At 59.0% G+C, this 16,473-nt stretch overlaps 1 protein-coding gene across 5 annotated transcripts in view; it reads right to left on the bottom strand.

Moving 5' to 3' along the window:
* The window catches only part of Abcc6 (ATP binding cassette subfamily C member 6), a 48,647-nt gene that overhangs the window by 12,269 nt on the left and 19,905 nt on the right, over nucleotides 1–16,473 (bottom strand). For 3 of the 5 annotated variants that reach the window (XM_047532777.1, XM_047532780.1, XM_047532779.1), the window contains 11 exons: nucleotides 15,875–15,962; nucleotides 13,817–13,892; nucleotides 13,551–13,677; nucleotides 13,222–13,398; nucleotides 11,476–11,643; nucleotides 8,719–8,893; nucleotides 7,354–7,429; nucleotides 5,491–5,617; nucleotides 4,459–4,666; nucleotides 1,562–1,872; nucleotides 411–610 (listed from right to left, as the gene is read on the bottom strand). In XM_047532777.1, coding sequence (XP_047388733.1) covers nucleotides 411–610; nucleotides 1,562–1,872; nucleotides 4,459–4,666; nucleotides 5,491–5,617; nucleotides 7,354–7,429; nucleotides 8,719–8,893; nucleotides 11,476–11,643; nucleotides 13,222–13,398; nucleotides 13,551–13,677; nucleotides 13,817–13,892; nucleotides 15,875–15,962 — 1,733 coding nt within the window. The remainder of the gene's footprint in view (nucleotides 1–410; nucleotides 611–1,561; nucleotides 1,873–4,458; nucleotides 4,667–5,490; nucleotides 5,618–7,353; nucleotides 7,430–8,718; nucleotides 8,894–11,475; nucleotides 11,644–13,221; nucleotides 13,399–13,550; nucleotides 13,678–13,816; nucleotides 13,893–15,874; nucleotides 15,963–16,473) is intronic. The other 2 variants (XM_047532778.1, XM_047532781.1) reach the window with 1 other exon arrangement.

The raw sequence follows: 16,473 nt of genomic DNA, 5'->3' as shown, positions 1-16,473 counted from the left end.
AGAGGCCATGTAACTTGCCCAGGGTCAACCAGCTAATAAACAGCAGAGCTGGGCTTTGAACCTGTGTCTCTCTGTGCTCAAAGCTTGTGTTCTTGTACTTAGGAGACCAGGGATGCTAGGCAGCTCCTTTGTTGCCAAGGCAACAGAGGCTGGTCCGGTTGCCTGGCAACAGAGGCTCCTCCTTCTATCTCCTGTTCACTGGCTTCTGGGGACCACGCGGGTCAGGTTCCAGATGCTCAGTGTGAGCCCAGAGACCGTCCAAGGGACTCAGTCTCGGCTTCGTTCCCCAACTCGCCATGTGAACTTGGGTTGGCCACCTAACCTCTCTAGTCACCCAGCATGACCTCAGTCTCACCCTCTGCAGACACAGATGGATTACAGGCTCTTCTCTGCCCCCAGGATCTGCCTACCTGTCCACCACCAGTCGCGGGAAACTGACCCTCTGGTTTTCATCCACGAGAGCATCGTTCTGAGCCACAAAGAGGCCCTGGGCTCGGAACGCTCTGACCACCTGGCTGCCCTGGAATGTCTCGGCCACGTGGGAACACACAGATGAGTAGCTGGCCGACTCCAGTCGCCTCAGCTGGCATGAGGTGGCCACATACAGGCTCTGAGATAGGAGGGGGAGGGTTGGGGAAGAGAAGCCAGAGACACACAGACGGCTTCCAGACGCCCCAAGTGTAAGATTCTAGACCAATCTCTGCTACCAGTTTACTGTGTGACCTTGGGCCAGTTTCTCACCCTCTCCGGCTTCCAATTTCCTTGCAGAATCAGAGTTCCGAGATTCTTTTGAAAATCACTTGTGGAGCTTTTAAAATCTCCACGTCCCAGAACTACTAAATCAGGATCTCTGTGTGACATCACCCTATCTTTTAAAAGCCAAGGTTCAGAAACCACCAACCTGGTTTTAAAGCTCACTACCCAGCGCTGGGGTCAGCTCTCGCTTAGGGAAGGTCATTGTGGGAGCAAAACCACCAGCAGCAGTCAAGGCAGCTGGCCAGTCAGATGTGCTCCTTCACCCGGGAGTCAGGCCAGGTGAGGCCCGAAGCGGGCAGGAGGAACCGCCTCTGCCCAACACCAAGGCCGTGCGCCTAAGGTCCCGCATCCCCACCGAGGCCCTGGCTGATGGGGTGCTGCTGCTCCCGGGGCCACGCCTGGGAACCAAGGGCACGGTGACCTGGTGGTGGCTGGGCCACCACCGGCAGGGACAGCCACGACAGTCTGTTCTTGCTTAGGCACGTCCAGGGGCGTCTGGCCCTGGCAATGCAGAATCCAGCCTAAGCAGTCGGTGCGGAGACCCTGCAGTGCCTTCTGGGCTTCCAGGCCAGGGCAGAGGAAGCCGCAGCCGGCATGGCAGCAGCAGGCCACATCAGACACTGGGGCCTTTGACGCGGCCGATTGCAAGCTAGAGGTCCTCAGATGCCAGGTGCCCGACTGTGGGGACTGTGCCCAGGCTGGCATCCAGGGCCAGTCCAGGGGCCCAGCCGGACAGACCCTCTCACACCGAGTCCAGCCCAGGGGCAGGGCTGCAGAGCCGCTGGGAGCCCCCAGCTCTCCCTACCTGGAACCCAGCGTAGAGGAGCACCAGGGGCAGGATGGCCAGGATGGCCAGCGGGGTGGCCATGGAGACCACCAGGCCGACCTCCAGGAGCCCGAAGGTGTAAATCAGCAGGGAGCGGACTTTGTCGGGGATGTCCACGTCCACGGTGTCCGTCTCCTTGGAGAAGCGGTTCAGCAGGTTCCCGACGGGCGTCCGCTCGAAGAAGCCAATGGGAGACCGAGCCACGTCCCACAGGAGCCTTCGGAAGAGCAGGCCGGACGCCCGGACCCCTCCCAGGAACACGGCGGCCATGGAGGCAAACAGCCCGATGGCTGGAGAGAGAGGAGGCCCGCGTGAGGCCGAGGCCGCGGGAGCCCCCTCAGGGCCTGGGCGGGTCTGCCCCCTCCCCAGGCGCCGCCGTATGACCGGGCCTTGGTGAACCCCCTTCCAGGGGAACGAATAGTTCCCCAAATTCATGTCCACCCAGAACCTCAGGGTGAACCTTAGCGGGAAACGGGGTCTTTGCAGATGTAACTAAAGATGGTTCTGGACTCAGGACACGTCCCAACCCAGTGTTGGGTATCCTTAAAAGACCAGAGGACACAGGGACATGAAGAAGATGATGTGGGGACAGAGGTGGGCGCTGGAGTGGCACGTCCACCAGGTGGGGACGCAGCAGCCACAGAAGCCAGGCCAGGGGCTGTGGTGTGTGCGGGGTCCTCCCTCAGACCCTCCTCAAGGAGCCGACCCCGCCGACACCTCATTTTAGATTTCTGGCCTCAGAGCCGTGAGAATCCGTTTCTGCTGATCTAAGGGCACCGAGTTTGTGCCCTTGTCCCCATGGGTTTTCCAGCAGCCCTTGGAAGACGCCACTGACAGGTGCCACCTAAGGGCAGCTCAGCCGGGGAAGGTCCCCACCGGGGACGGGGTGCCAAGGGGATACCAGGGCTGGGAGTCCCCGTCGCTTCCTGACGTCATGGCCGTCCTGGCGTCTGAGCGCATCGCCCGGGGTTCGGGTGGCACCGGTGCCAAGAAGCCCCCTAGCTGCCTGCCTTGCACGCGTGCAGACACCCGGGGCACTGCTGGGCACAAGGCCTGCATGGCTGGCTTGGGTGTTGGCGGTAGGACCTGCTCACTGCCCTCTCAGAGTGCGCTCCCTGGACCCGCTGCCCACCAGGCTTCTCAGGACACCAACCCACCCGTGCTCGGAACCTCTGCACGCTCTGATGCTCACACGGTGACGGGTCTGCCTAGTGACGTGTCTCAGAACACCTCCCCAAGGTCACCAAGGGACAGGACTGCAGGCCCTCGCCCATGCCAATCTGCAGCCTGGATGGAACAGCTCCATTCCTTGGCTCTGGAGTGGGGCAGCTTTCCACCCTGGCCAATCCAAACCCCTGGCCTTGGTTCAGCCAACACGTGACCTAACGGGGCCAATCAGACAAGACCAGGGATGCGCTAGAACTTTGGGGGAAGAGGTGCTTGCTTTTGGGAGGTGGCCACGCTGGAGCTGTGGGATCTCACCTTAGCCCTCAGAGAAGCCTGCCTGAACAAGACACCGTCACAGAGGAGGAAGAGGAGCCCTCAGTGGAGTCCTGGATGCACCAACCTGAAGCTACTACCTACAGGTACCAGTCCCGTGAGCTAAGAAACTCTCTTGCTGCTTAAACAAGTTTGAATTGGACTAAATTTTCTGTTCTTCGTATTCAAAAAGAGTCATAACCAGTCACTCTCTTTGGGCTGGGATGGTAAGACCTGTCCTGAGCCATCAAATGACAGGCGGATGTGAAAGGATTTTGAGAAGGGAACGTGCCACCCAATGGGGCTTTCCATCATTCCCAGGGCTCAGCTGACTGCCGAGTCCCCTTCTGATCCCTCTTGACTAGCCGTCGGCCTCCGGGGCCGCACGCTGCACCCAGCTCTGGTGAGCAGGTCTGAGCGTCCTCACGCTTTCAGATCCCATGTCCATTTGATGGTGGGGTGGGGGTGCGGGTACTGATAAGCTCACGGCATTTTGGCGATTTGGCCAAGGTCACCCAGTGGATCAGGCTGGAACCACCCTTCAAAGAGAAGGCTAACCTCCCGCGTTTGCCCCGGGGTTCCCTTCAGCCGGCTGTTGGAAGAGGAGGAGGAGCAGGGGCTGGGGACAGGGTGGGAGGGTGGGGGGGCAGTTATAAAGGGCAACATGGGGACCCTGTGGCACCGGCTCTGGAGGTGGTGGTGGCTGCACCGGGGTAGAACTGCCTGGTAGTGAACGCACACAGGGGCACAGGTAAGCCTGGGCCAGTCTGAGGGAGACCAACGCACTGCCCAGGTCAGCCTCTGGCTGGGACCCAGGGTGTTTCTGCACAGGTCACACCGGGGGAAACCAGGCAGAGCGTGCAAGGGGCTCTCTGCAATATTTCTTAAAACCGCATGAGAACCTACAGTCATTGCGGTAAAGATCTCATTTTTTACTTAATTAATTTTGGGTACCGGGATCGAACCCCAGGGCCCTTAACCATGGAGCCACATCCCAGCCCGCTTCATTTTTTATTTTGAGACAGGTTCTCACTAAGTTGCGTAGGTCCTTGCTAAGTTTCTGAGGCCGGCCTTGAACTTGTGATCCTCCTGCCTCAGCCTCTCAAGTAGCAGGGATTACAGGCCTGCACCTGTGCCTGGCAATATTTCAATATTTTATAAAAGGGGAAGATGGGAGGCGACCGGCCCCGGTGTGTCTGTTAGGGAGGGGTCTGGCTCCGTCTGGAGGCTTGGGGAGGGGAGAGAGGACTGTCAGCAGACGGACCTGGGTGCCGGCCCCTGCGTGTGAGGAGCAGCTGGGAGAGTCTGAGGATTCCAGAGCAGGCACAGTGTCCTGCCCGGTGTCCCCACCTCCTCGGAGCAGGAGGGCGGCAGAGGCGCGACCTGGCGAGGGGTACCTTGGAGACAGCCGAGGAGCCCGAAGACCCAGCCCCGCAGGGCCGTGTGCGCCTGCCGCCCGTTCACGACCGGGTCGTCAGCCCACAGGCTCAGCCAGTAGCCCTGGCAGAAGGAGGCCGCTTGCTGGCAGAGGAAGAGGAAGAGCGTGTAGAGGCAGAGCGGGGCGCCCACAGCCCGCAGGTAGGTCAGGTACATGGCGGCCTTCACCTGCAGCACGAGGCAGGGGTGAGCGGCGGGAGCACCAGCCGACCTCAGGTCTCAGCCTCCGCCGGGAGCGGCCTCGGCAGCCTGGAGGCCCCGCTGTACAGACCCCGGGGGCCTCGGGAAGCTTCGAGGTGAGGGCTGGTGACTTCCGTTTGGAGCATGTCCTTGACCGTCTATCTGGGACAGGCACGTGTCTTTAGGCTCACAACCCCTCCGCTCTGCGGATGAGGACGCTGAGGCCAGGCGCGCAGCCGCTCGCTCCAGGTCCCCCCCCTGCAGACCCGAAGCTCCCCGGCGCGGCCACAGGCCACCTCCAGGAGGCACGCGCCCTCCTCTGTTCTCTGTGCCCCCAGCGCTCCCTGACCTCACACGGTCAGCATAAGCGAGTGGATGAATGAGCGAGTGGGCGGGGGGTAGATGGACGGGTGGAGGGACGGGTGGACAGAGGGATGGATGGTGGGGTGGGGGGACGGGGCGGGATGAACGGAGGGAGCACGGGTGCGTGTGGGCAGATGACGGGCACAGCAGAGCGCCACGGAAGGGGCAGAGCTTCAGCCCGGGGCCGCCTAGACCTCGGCCCAGGTTGACCAGGGCACAAGTCCCTCAGCTCTGCAGAACCCAGCTCCTCGTCTCTAAGGCGGAGCTCGCAGCATCTGCTTTTCAGGGCGGCCGCGAGGCCGGAGAGACGGGGCGGTCTGGGATCTCGCCGGGGCCTCGCAGGCGCTAGTAACGGTGGGTGTCCCCCACCCCACCCCACCCCGACGCCTGTCTGCCAGGGGCCCCGGGCTCCAGCAGCAGTGGCGGGGGAGGCAGCCACTGGGGGTTACCCGGCCATGACGCGCGCTGTCCTCTGCTGCCGGCTGTCCTGCCCGCTCAGGGTCATCTTGAAGAACCGCCATCTGGCCTTCTGAAGTGGTGGCATCCCCTCCAGGGGTCGACCTGATGGACCTGTCACTTAGCAGAAATGAGGGCGCGTCAGTCTCCCCGTGGTGGGGGTGCCCGCCCTGCGCACAGGTCACCACTGAGCCCTTGGGCTGGCCCCCAGCCGTCCCCTCTCCCAGCGGACCTCTGGGGTACCCCTTACTATGCTAACCGCCATGCAGGCCCCACGTCACCCACGCCCGCCCCGCCAGAGCCCTTCAGCCAACACAGTTTTTAAAAAAGTTTTTTTGATGGACACAAATGCCCTTATTTAATTTAGTTTTATGCGGTGCTGAGAATCGAACCCAGTGCCTCGCACGTGCTAGACAAGCATCTACCAGAGCCCCAGCCCCAGGCCCAACATTCTTGCGGCCCAACCATGGAGCCTTGTTTTCATTTTTGTCTAAGCTCTGCTGCAATTATTCTGTTCCTTCTGTTTACCCTAAGGTCTGTCAGTCCAGCCTGGCAGAAGGCCAGCTTTGCGCAATTCAGATGATAAAGTTTTATTTGTTTTTTGCAATACTGGGGATAGAGCCCAGGGGCTCTCTACCACTGAGCTACACCCTCAGCACCTTTTATTTATTTTGGGACAGCCTCACTAAGATGCCGAAGCTGGCCTCAAACTTGCAATCCTTCCACCTCAGCCTCCCAAGTAGTAGGGATCACAGGTGTGTGCCACTATGCCCAGTTAAGATTTCCTGAATGTTCATCTGTGGATGAGGGGCTGACTTAGCCACTCTGTGCCTCAGTTTCCCCAGCTATAAAATGGAGATAATGTCTGTCATGTATCCACCTATTACCATCCACTTTTGGGAGTCATCCATTGATCCCTCCACCTACCCACCCATCCTCCCACCCATCCATCTACGCACCCACCCATCCACCCACCCATCCATCCACCCATCCATTCACCCTTCCATTCATCCACCCATTCAACCATCCACCCATCCATCCACCCATCCATTCACCCATCCATCTACCTATCCATTCACCCATTCATCTATCCATTCATCCATTTACCCATCCATCCATCCATCCATCCATTCACCTATTCATCCACCTATCCATCCACCCATCCATCCACCCATCCAACCATCCATTCATCCATCCACCTATCCATTCACCCATCCATCCACCCACCCATCCGCCCATCTACCACCCATCTATCCGCCCATCCATCCACCCATCTGTCCATCCACCCATCCACCCACCCACCCATCTGCCCATCCAGCCACACACCCACGTCTCCACACCTACCTATCTACCTGAGGATTCTTGGGCAGGATTGCTTGTTGTGTCTCTCAGGGGACCTCTCAGGGTGGCTAGTTGGGGTGGGAGGAAGGCCTATGCCTAGCATGTCCCCCCAACAGCTGGCACTTAAGTCCAAGCCACCTGGCACCCAGTGTCCTCTGCTCTGTTTCCCAAGACCACCCTCCATGAACCGGGCCAGCTCAAAGCCTGCTGGGCCCTGTCCTCACCAGCCAGCACCCCATGACGCCTCCCCGCCGGCTGGAGCCTTTGCCTCTCCTATCTGTCACAGTGTGACCGACTTGAAGGCCTTCATCATGTCAGAGGGCAGAGCGTCCACCCTGTGAACTGGCCTTTTGGGAACCTCATCACCTGGCCAACGGACTGAGGGTATTTGGAGTGTTCTCCACCCTGAGCAGCCGGGCTGCAGGGAGGCACTGCTGCCTGAGAGGCTGTGGTCACAGCGACCCTGCTTTGTGCTCAGCCTGGTCCACCCACGCCCAGCGCCTCAGTGGGCTCACCGCTCTGGTGTGTGCTCAGGCCTCCTGCCTCCAGGGGAGCCACCAGGGTCACTGGCACTGGCCACAGGTTCTGCTTCTGCAAGGTCAGGGAGTTCCGTCACATGGTGGGGTCACATTACAGGGTCCTTGTGCCAGCTTTGACACTCAGTGCAATGTGACCCTCACCTCTGAGCACCGTTCCCCTGATGTGGCCCGTGCTGCCTTTGTAGCCCCCTCGCTCAGCCCTCCCTCTGGGTTCACCCAGGACCTTTCCCTTCTTCAGCCATTCCTCACTCATCCAGCAAACTTAACTGAGCACCTGCTACGTGCTTGGCGTTAGCAAGACGGCAGTGAACAAGTCAAGTTGCCTCTGGTTTCTCCAACAACTTTGCTCAAGCAGTTCCTTGAACCTGGAATGTTCTTTTCTGACCAACTTGGACCCCACCTCAGGTGCCATCTCCCCCAGGAAGGACCTCCCCCCAGCTCTCCAGTAACCAAAGCAGAGCTTTAGTAGTTCAACCACAGACCCATTGTGGGCTGCTGGGATTTGGGGCCTGTTTGTCATACGGCACTGTCCCTGCAAAAACTGACCAATACAAATGGGCAATGCTGTCTCCAAGCTCCTGGACAGTGACACTGTGGATCAACACTGAGGCTCTTGAGGGGGTGGGCCCGTGCTCAGCAGCTGTTTCCAGAACAGGGAGGGCAGCCTGTCGCTTTGTGGCTGGAAGGCACATTCCTTGGTCCGGTTGCTTGGGCTCCCATCCTGCACTGCCACTAATAAGCTGCACGGGTCACGTTGGACCAGGTCCTTAACTTCTGGACTCAGTTTCCTCATCTGGGAAATGGAGACTCTAGGGTGCCAACCGCACAGGGGCACTGTGCTCATCTGCCAGGTGGACTGCAGCAAGCTGTCGCGAGCTGCTGCTCTGCGCTCACTGTGGGCCTGGCGTGGCTGGCTGGGCCTGCAGAACCTCACTGCTGACCAGCCGGCTCTGTGCTCTCTGGTCCCTTGGGAGCCCAAGCTAGCTAGCACGGTCGCGAGGCACCACAGACCTCTGGCTCGGCCTGCGAAGCAGCTCTGAGCCTGGACTCTGGGATCTGTCACCCTGAGCCAACGGGGCAACGTCCTTTGCCTCAGTGTTCTCATCTGTAAAGTGGCAGCAGCAACTGCCCATGCCTGGTGGGGCCGTCATGAGCCGGTGGAAGAGCGCCCGATCACAGAGACGCTGGGCTCAGCCTCTGCCTCTCCGTGGGGGAGAGGTGACCTCTCGCAGAACCGTCTGCTTCCAGGCCCGGGCCCACACCTACTGTGTGCCCAGGGGATTCGTGCCTTCTCCTGGGGTGGCAGGAACCGGGGGCAGAGCCCAGGAAGCCCCGCTCTACCTCCTCCTGCTGCAGCTCCTCGCTGCCTGGCTCCCTCCAGGAGGCCCATCAGCGCCCCCTTCCTGCGGAGAAGCTCCTGGTAGGTGCCCGTCTCCGCAATGGCGCCCTCCGTCAGCACCACGATCCAGTCGGCCTGGGGTAGCACGTGCAGCGTGTGGGTCACGAGGATCCGCGTCTGGGCGGGGAAAGGGGGGCGTCACACTCCCGGCCTGGCAGGGAGGGGAGCCCCGGCTCACAGCGGGAGCACGCCCCTCTCCTGGTCCTGCCCTCTGTCTGGGAAACAGCGCAGCGGACCGGCTCCCTCCAGCTGTGTCTCAAATCCAGAGGACTCGAGGCTCATCTGGACCTGGCCCAGGACTGAGGCAGAGCTGGGCAGGCAGGGCGAGCTCAGCTTACCATGGAGTTGCCATAGCAACCATGCGGGGATCCCTGGGAAACCACCGAAAGCCGAAAATACCCTCCGTGTCATCGTCAGCATGAGGGCACATGGTGGAGCCTCAGTTGCCCCCTGTGATCATGTGACTGGCCGGGAGTCGTGACTGCCTGTCACTGCCCAGCATCACCAGAGAGGATGGCCTGGCCAGCCGCAAGCCAGGCAGGAGGTCCCCGATCAGAACTCAAGGTCTGGCTTTACGCTGGATGCCTATCGCCTGGGCTCCGCCACAACGCGAAAAATCTCCCGGTGTAACCGCAGACGTGTGTGCAAGAAAGGAGTGCGCTTGGCTTCAGCAGCCCACAGAACTTTCCCCCAGGCAGACGGCGTCTCCAGCCACAAAGCAAGTCCCAACGACGCAAAAAAATTCTAAATAATTTCAGGCATCTTATGGGTTTGGAACGGAACGGGACTAGGAATCGACCGCAGAAGATTGAACAATACGCTTGTGAATGATCAGTGGGTCATTGAAGAAATCAGAGGGGACATTAAAAAATTCCTAGGAGCAAAAGCAAATGGAAACCCAACATGGCAGAATCGGAGGGAGACAGGGAGACAGAGCTAAGAGGCAAGTTACAGCTCTGAGTGCCTGCTCTAAAAAATGAGAGATCTCAAGTAAATAACCTAATGATGGGGCTCAAGGTCTTAGGAAACCAAGAACACAGCCAACCCCAAACCAGTAAGAGGAAAGAAATAACAAGGGTCAGAGCTGAAATGAACCAGTGGCTAAAAAAGCAATACAAATGATCAGTGAAACAAGGAATTGGTTCTTTGAAGAGATAAGGAAGATTGGTAAACCCTTAACCCAACTAGCAGAGAGAGAAAGAGAAATAAAATTAGAGACGAAAGGGAGTATTATATCACTGAAATCCAAAGAAACATGAGGCTGTATTTTGAGAACTTATATTCCAATAAATTGGAAGACCTATTAAAAATTGATAAATTTCTAGACACACAACCTACCCAAATTGAACCAAGAGAATATTTTAAAAAACCCATAACATTGTCAATAACAATCAATGAGACTGAAGCAATAATGGAAAGTCTCCCACAGGGAAGCCCAGCACCAGACAGATTCACTGTTGACTTTCACTAGATCTTTAAAGAATTGGCACAAAAGTTCCTCAGACTAGTCCATGAAATAGAAGAGGAGGGCACACTTCCAAACTCCTTCTACAAAGCCAGGAACCACCAAATAGCAAAACTAGATAAGGACACAACCAAAAGAAAAGACAATTACAGACCAGCCTCCTTGATGAACCCTGATGCAAAAATTCTCAATAAAATACTTGCAACTTGTGGAATTGCAATAAAATGTTGCAATTCAACAGCACACTGAAAAGATCATCTGCTATGATTAACTTGGTTTCCTTCCAGGAATTCAAGGATGGCTCAACATATGCAAATCAATGAACATAACACAGTACTTTTAAAAAGCAAATGATAGCAATAGATGCAGAAAAAGGCTCTAAACAAAATTCAACACCCCTCCATGATAAAAGTTCGGAAAAGCCAGATGGAGAAGCGCACGCCTGTAATCCCAGAGACTCGGGTGGCTGAGGCGGGAGGATCGCAAGGTGGAGGCCAATCTTGGCAAGTCAGTGTAGCCACTCTGGAAACAGTATGGACATTTCTCAAAAACACCAAAAATAGAACTACCAAATGATTCAGGTTTATCATTCCTCAGCACAGACCCAAAGGAATTAAAGTCAGCATCCTAAAGGAGACATACAGACCCATGTTTATCACCGCACAATTCACAAGAGCCGAGTTATGAGATCAGCCTGGGTGTCCATCCACAGACAAATGGATAAGGAAACATTGACACACACAATGGAGTGTTATTCAAGTCATAAAGAAGAATGACATCATGCCATCTGAAGGAAAATGAACAGAACTAGAGATCATGTTAAGTGAAATAAGCCAGACAGGAAGGTGGGCATTAAGTGGAATCCAAGGGTCGGGGGAAAGACGTGAAAGTAGGAAGGTGACTCTCAGAGCAGAGGAAGGGGGCCAGGAGGAGGAGGAGGTGGCAAGGGATGGTAATGGGGGCAAATAAACCCAAAGTACAATATTTGTACTCTAAATATTCTGCAATCTAACCCACTATTCTGTATCATTAAAATGCACCCATAAAAGAGCATTGTCTTCGGTCACTAAGATCTGGGGCTTATTTGTCATGTAGCAGTGTCACAACCACAGCTGACTGATACAAAGGGCCAGACCAGACCCCAGGAGGGGTGGTAGACAGACTTGGGTTAGGACTGGATTCTAAGGGCTTCTGCTCTTGCCCTGTGAATTCTGACATTCGTCCCCAAACTCACTGTCCCCTGGAGAAGCCCGCCAGGCCCGATGACACGGGTGAAGACGTGCTGGCCAACATGGGCATCCAGGGCTGCCAGGGGGTCGTCCAGCAGGTACACGGCAGCCTTTCTGTATACAGCCCGGGCCAGGCTCAGCCGCTGCTTCTGGCCCCCGGAGAGATTCATGCCCTGTGACCAGAAAGGGACAGGGACACACATTGGGGTCATGCCAGCTTTAACACCCGCTCCTGGCCAGCATCCCTGACAGCTCCCGGGGGGAACCACCTCACTCGCCATGTCTCCTGCCCCTCCTGGCTCACGGCTCCATCTGGCATGGCGTCCCCAGGACACCCCTTTGTTGAAGGTGCCAGTCGGTTCCCCGAGGCCGCAGGCAGCAGCAGGTTTTTGGTCCTTATTTCTTTTCATTCAGCCAGTATCTACCACACGGCCGCTCTATGGCCCGCCACATCCGCCTGCTCTCCTGATCTTTCATTGCAACAAGGGCGGGGTGAGAGACGGAGAATCCAACACCCAGAGCCGTAAACCGTGAGGCCTGCGGGGTGGTGTGGAACGCCAGGGAGAACTGCGATGCATGCGTTGTGTTGGGCAGAGGGATGAGCCGTGTGGGCGAGCTTCCCCGCACGGGATGGCAGGTGCAAAGGCCCTGAGGTGGAGATGGGCAGAGAGACAAGTGGGACCTGATGGCAAGGACCTGATGGGTCAGTTGGGACTTTGTCTTTGAGGGAAATGGGGAGCCAGGGGGTTCTGAGCAGAGGCAGGAGTGGTCTAAGCACCCTCTGCCTGCTATGGCAGGCCTGGTCAAAGGCCAGCAAGGGGTCTCCCCAGCGATGCAGGGAAGGGCTGATGGTGGACGGAGCCTCAGCGGCTGGGTCTGGTGCGGGGTGCAGGAGGAGGTGGCTCTAGGCACCAGATGTTGGTCCAGTACAGCTGGACAGATGTGGAAGGCAGGGCACCCCTCCCTTCGGAAGCACTTCCAGGTCTTGCTTCCTCGCCCTGCCTATGGGCCACTCTCTCACCCTCCTTCTCGGCCCACAGGGGGCTCCCAGAGCCTCCCCTCAGGAGCCTCGCCGCCCCTGGACTTGGCCTCGTTATTGGAGCTCTACAGCTGCACCTGACGGTGGGATCTGCTGGCCACGGTCGCCCACGCTCGCCCCACCTGATGGTTGCCTGTCCAGGGGTCCGCAGACTCTCTCTGTGAGGGGCGGGATAGTGACTATGGCCAGCGTTGTGGGCTGGACTGTGTCCATCACAACTGCTCAGCTCTGACCTTTGAGAGCAAAAGCAGCCATAGACCTTAGGTGAATGAATGGGTGTGGACGTGTCCCAATAAAACTTTATTGATAAAAAGAAGCAGTGGGCTGGATGGGGACCCTGGGCAGAGTTTTTGCTCCCCCATAGTCCAGATTCTGTTTGCTGGACATCTCTGCCTGGATCCTTTGGAGAAGCTCAGAGAGGGGAGGCAATTTGGCTAAGGTCACCCAGCAGGTGGCGGGGGGGACAGGACAGGAAGCCAGGTCCCCTCACTCAGACAGCCCCTCAGCACTAACCCCGCGGCCCTCTGCCTCTGCCTTAGCTTCTGTCTCCAAGCAGTTCATGAAGAGTGACCAGCTCCCAGGCACCCTTGGCCTTGGGCTGGTTCTTCCCCAACCGCCCGCTTCCCTGGCCCCTCTGCCCCTCCACCACTTTGCCCACCGGTCAGGGAGGCAAGGTCCCTCCTCCACTGTCTCCCCGTCCCGAGACCCTCACCTGCTCTCCAATGGGCGTGTGGATCCCCGCGGGGAAGCTGTCCACGTCGGGCCGCAGGGCGCAGGCCTCCAGGACCTGCTGCAGCCAGGGCAGGTCCCGCTCCTGCCTGAAGCACACGTTCTCCACGAGGGTGGCGTTCTGCACCCAGGCCTCCTGGGGCACGTACGCCACGGGACCCTGCAACAGCCGCCCGGGTGACAGAGGTAGGAGAACGGAGGGAAGGGGAGCCGGGCGTGGGGGGGCGGGCGGGTGCCCGTGAGCGGGGCTGCGAGGGGCACAGGGTGGGGCACGTGGGCACGGGCGGCGTCTTAGCAGCCGGACGGACTCACCTTGACGCTCACAGACCCCTCCACCTTCAGCAGCTCCCCGAGGAGGGCAGAGAGCAGGGAGGACTTCCCTGCCCCCACTGGACCCACAACCGCCAGCAGACAGCCCTGGGGCACGGCCAGGTTGATCCTGGCCACAGAGGAGGAGAAGCGTCCGGGTTGCCCCCAGTCTGTGCAGAACGGTCCCGGCTCAGCCGGCCTCTGCTGCCCGCCGCTCCCCCGCATTGCTCCCCACAGAGCTGAAGGCTGCGTCCCAGGCCCATCCGTACCCGTGCAGGCAGGGAGGGCCGTCCCGGGACCAAGCGAAGGTGCCGTTGTGGATGGCAACACAGTCCTTCCCAGCAGCTGCAGGGCACGGAAGCCAGTCATTACGGGTCACTCTGCCCCGAGGCCACCAGCCAGTGCCCAGGAGGCGGCAGGAAACCTCCCAGGGAGCCAGCCACTGCCACTGGCCCAGCTGTGGGTGACCCTGCAGGGGTCTGTGTCCCACGGCTATCTAATTCAGGATGAGGTGAACCGTGGCCCGGGACCCAGTCCTGCCGGCTGCCTACCTTTTATTTTTTGTGTGTGGGGGCACCAGGGGTCGAACCCACAGGCACTCATCCACTGAGCCACGTCCCCAGCCGTTTTGTATTTTTTATTTAGAGACAGGGTCTCACTGAGTTGCTTAGCACTTTGCTTTTGCTGAGGCTGGCTTTGAACTCGAGATCCTCCTGCCTCAGCCTCCTGAGCCGCTGGGATGACGGGCATGTGCCCCTGTGCCCAGCCTGCTGTCTATTTTTATGAACAGTTTTGTTGAAACACAGCTTTGCCCATTCATTTCTTTATTTTGAATGACACTGTCCTGCTAAGATGGCAGTGACCAAATGGCCCAGGAGCCTAAATGATATACAATCGGGTCCTTTACAGAAAAAGTGGAGTTTTGATGTTTTATCATCCGATTCAGGGCTGTGGCATGGGAAGGAGGCATAATGAATTTTATTGGGACAACTGGAGCAAACGGGGACCTCCCTCTGCCTCCCTGTGTCCCTGGGTCTCAGACTTCATCTGTATAACGAGAGGAAACAGATCGGTTTCCAACCACACACCACCTGGAAAGATCTCAAACACAGCGAGCCCCCGGCTCGGGCCGACAGATTGAATCAGAACTTCCAGCGAGCGGGAGCTCAGACCTGAGCTCTTGGGTCCCTTAGAGACTCATGGGCTCCCGGTACCCTCGACCTCTCCAGGGAGGAGAGCAGGCCGAATGCAGAACGGCCGCTTCCACGTGAACCTCCGAGAGGAGCCATCGCTGTTTGGACACGTGCCCCTGGGAGCTCACGGAACGTGACCATAATGGAAAAGCCATTCTCTGCTCATTGGAACCTCAGACTGAACTGGGCATCCTGAGATTTCGTTCCCGGGTCTGGTCACCCTGCTCGTCACCTGAGGTGTGGGGTTCCCCTTGCTTCCCCAGGGGCACCTCACAGAGCGTCACCAAGAGGGTCAGGGGAGCTGGCGTCTCCAGGGGTCACTTTGACCGGTGCTGGCTGGGAGGTGCCCTTCCGTCTGGCTGCGGGTGTCTGTCACAATCACAGTCTGGTCTACGTTTGGGAGAGTGAGACTGCGGCCCCAAGCAGGCGACCAGCTGGGTCAAACTTGTGACCAAAGTATCCCTCAGGGGTCTGCGGTCCTGTGGCCCTCCTGGGGGCGATGACACAGTTGCCAGAGACCCCAGCCCATTAACTGACCCCAGCCCATTAACTCCTAAGCCCAGGTGCTGCCGTCTGTTGCAGCCCTCGGGACGATGCTGCAGAGGGGACCTGCGGCCAGGGCCACATGGCTGGGGGTGGACAGCCCGGAATGTGAACCCAGGACCCGGGCCTGGACTGGGATCACACTGACGGGGACGGGCAGAACTCTGAGTGCCGGGCTCCCGGAGGCCCCCGCGCTGCTTCAAGGGTCCTGCCAACAAGCACCGCACCTGAACGCCGGGCTCAGGCTGAGTGCCCGGCCCTGTGCCGCGGGCAGGACCTGAGCCCATCCGGCCCTCAGTCAGCCCGAGGGCAGTGGCCTGCAGATGGAGCGCCACGGCTCCAGAGGTCACAACTTGTCCAGGCCGCCAGCTGGTCAGCACCGCAGCCGGGATTTGGACCTGGCCGTCCACTGTCACTGGCTTAGCGTCTGAATAAGCAGGTGGACCAGAGGCCTGAGTCACGACATGGAGGGGTGGTCCGGGGACAGGTCACCCCCACTGCAGCAGCCCCGCCGTCTCCCCAGGTGGGGACGCTCTTCCTGTCCCCGTCCCCCATCTGTCCCACGCCCCTCCCGCTGAGCGTGGCGCTCACCACCGCCGGAGGCGCTGCGGCCCACTGCGCTGGGGTCCACCTCTTCCAGGCACAGGAAGGCGGCCAGACGGTCGAAGGACACCCGGGCCTGGGGAAACCGGAGCCCCAGGTCACCCAGCCGAAGGGCAGGAACTCAGCCTCTGGCTCAGGTGCCCGGGGCCCGTGGCAACAGCGTCCTGTCTACGGAGCCCTACGCGCGTGCCAGGCGTCGGCACAAAGCTTCTGTGGGCACACGGGGGTGGGGACCGCAGGGACCTCCCACCTCGGCAGGACCCCAAGGATCCAGCTGCCTTCCTGCAGGCAGGTGCCCGGAAAGGCTGGTGGCTCCCCCCACAGCCCGCCTCCAGCCAAGACGCGAAACCCTGCCAGACGCTGTCCACCGGGGGGCGCCCTCCTGGGTCCCAACCACACACCCATCTGTGGGGACCAAGCGGCAGCCCTGCCGATACAGCAGCTCCGACGTGCAAGGGTGGCTCCTTCCCCTTGTGCTGGGGATGCACGCGGAGGGGCACTCGGGGCCGCACAGGCAGAGGCGGACGGTCTCTTGATTAAAGGGGACCTGGGAGGCTCGCCCTGCGCTGTGAGGACAGGTGCTGAGG

This window comes from Sciurus carolinensis, chromosome 18 (genome assembly GCF_902686445.1).
Source record: "Sciurus carolinensis chromosome 18, mSciCar1.2, whole genome shotgun sequence".
NCBI lineage: Eukaryota > Metazoa > Chordata > Mammalia > Rodentia > Sciuridae > Sciurus > Sciurus carolinensis.
The sequence above is the reverse complement of the archived record's forward strand: the minus strand, read 5'-3'. Positions and strand labels throughout refer to the sequence as shown.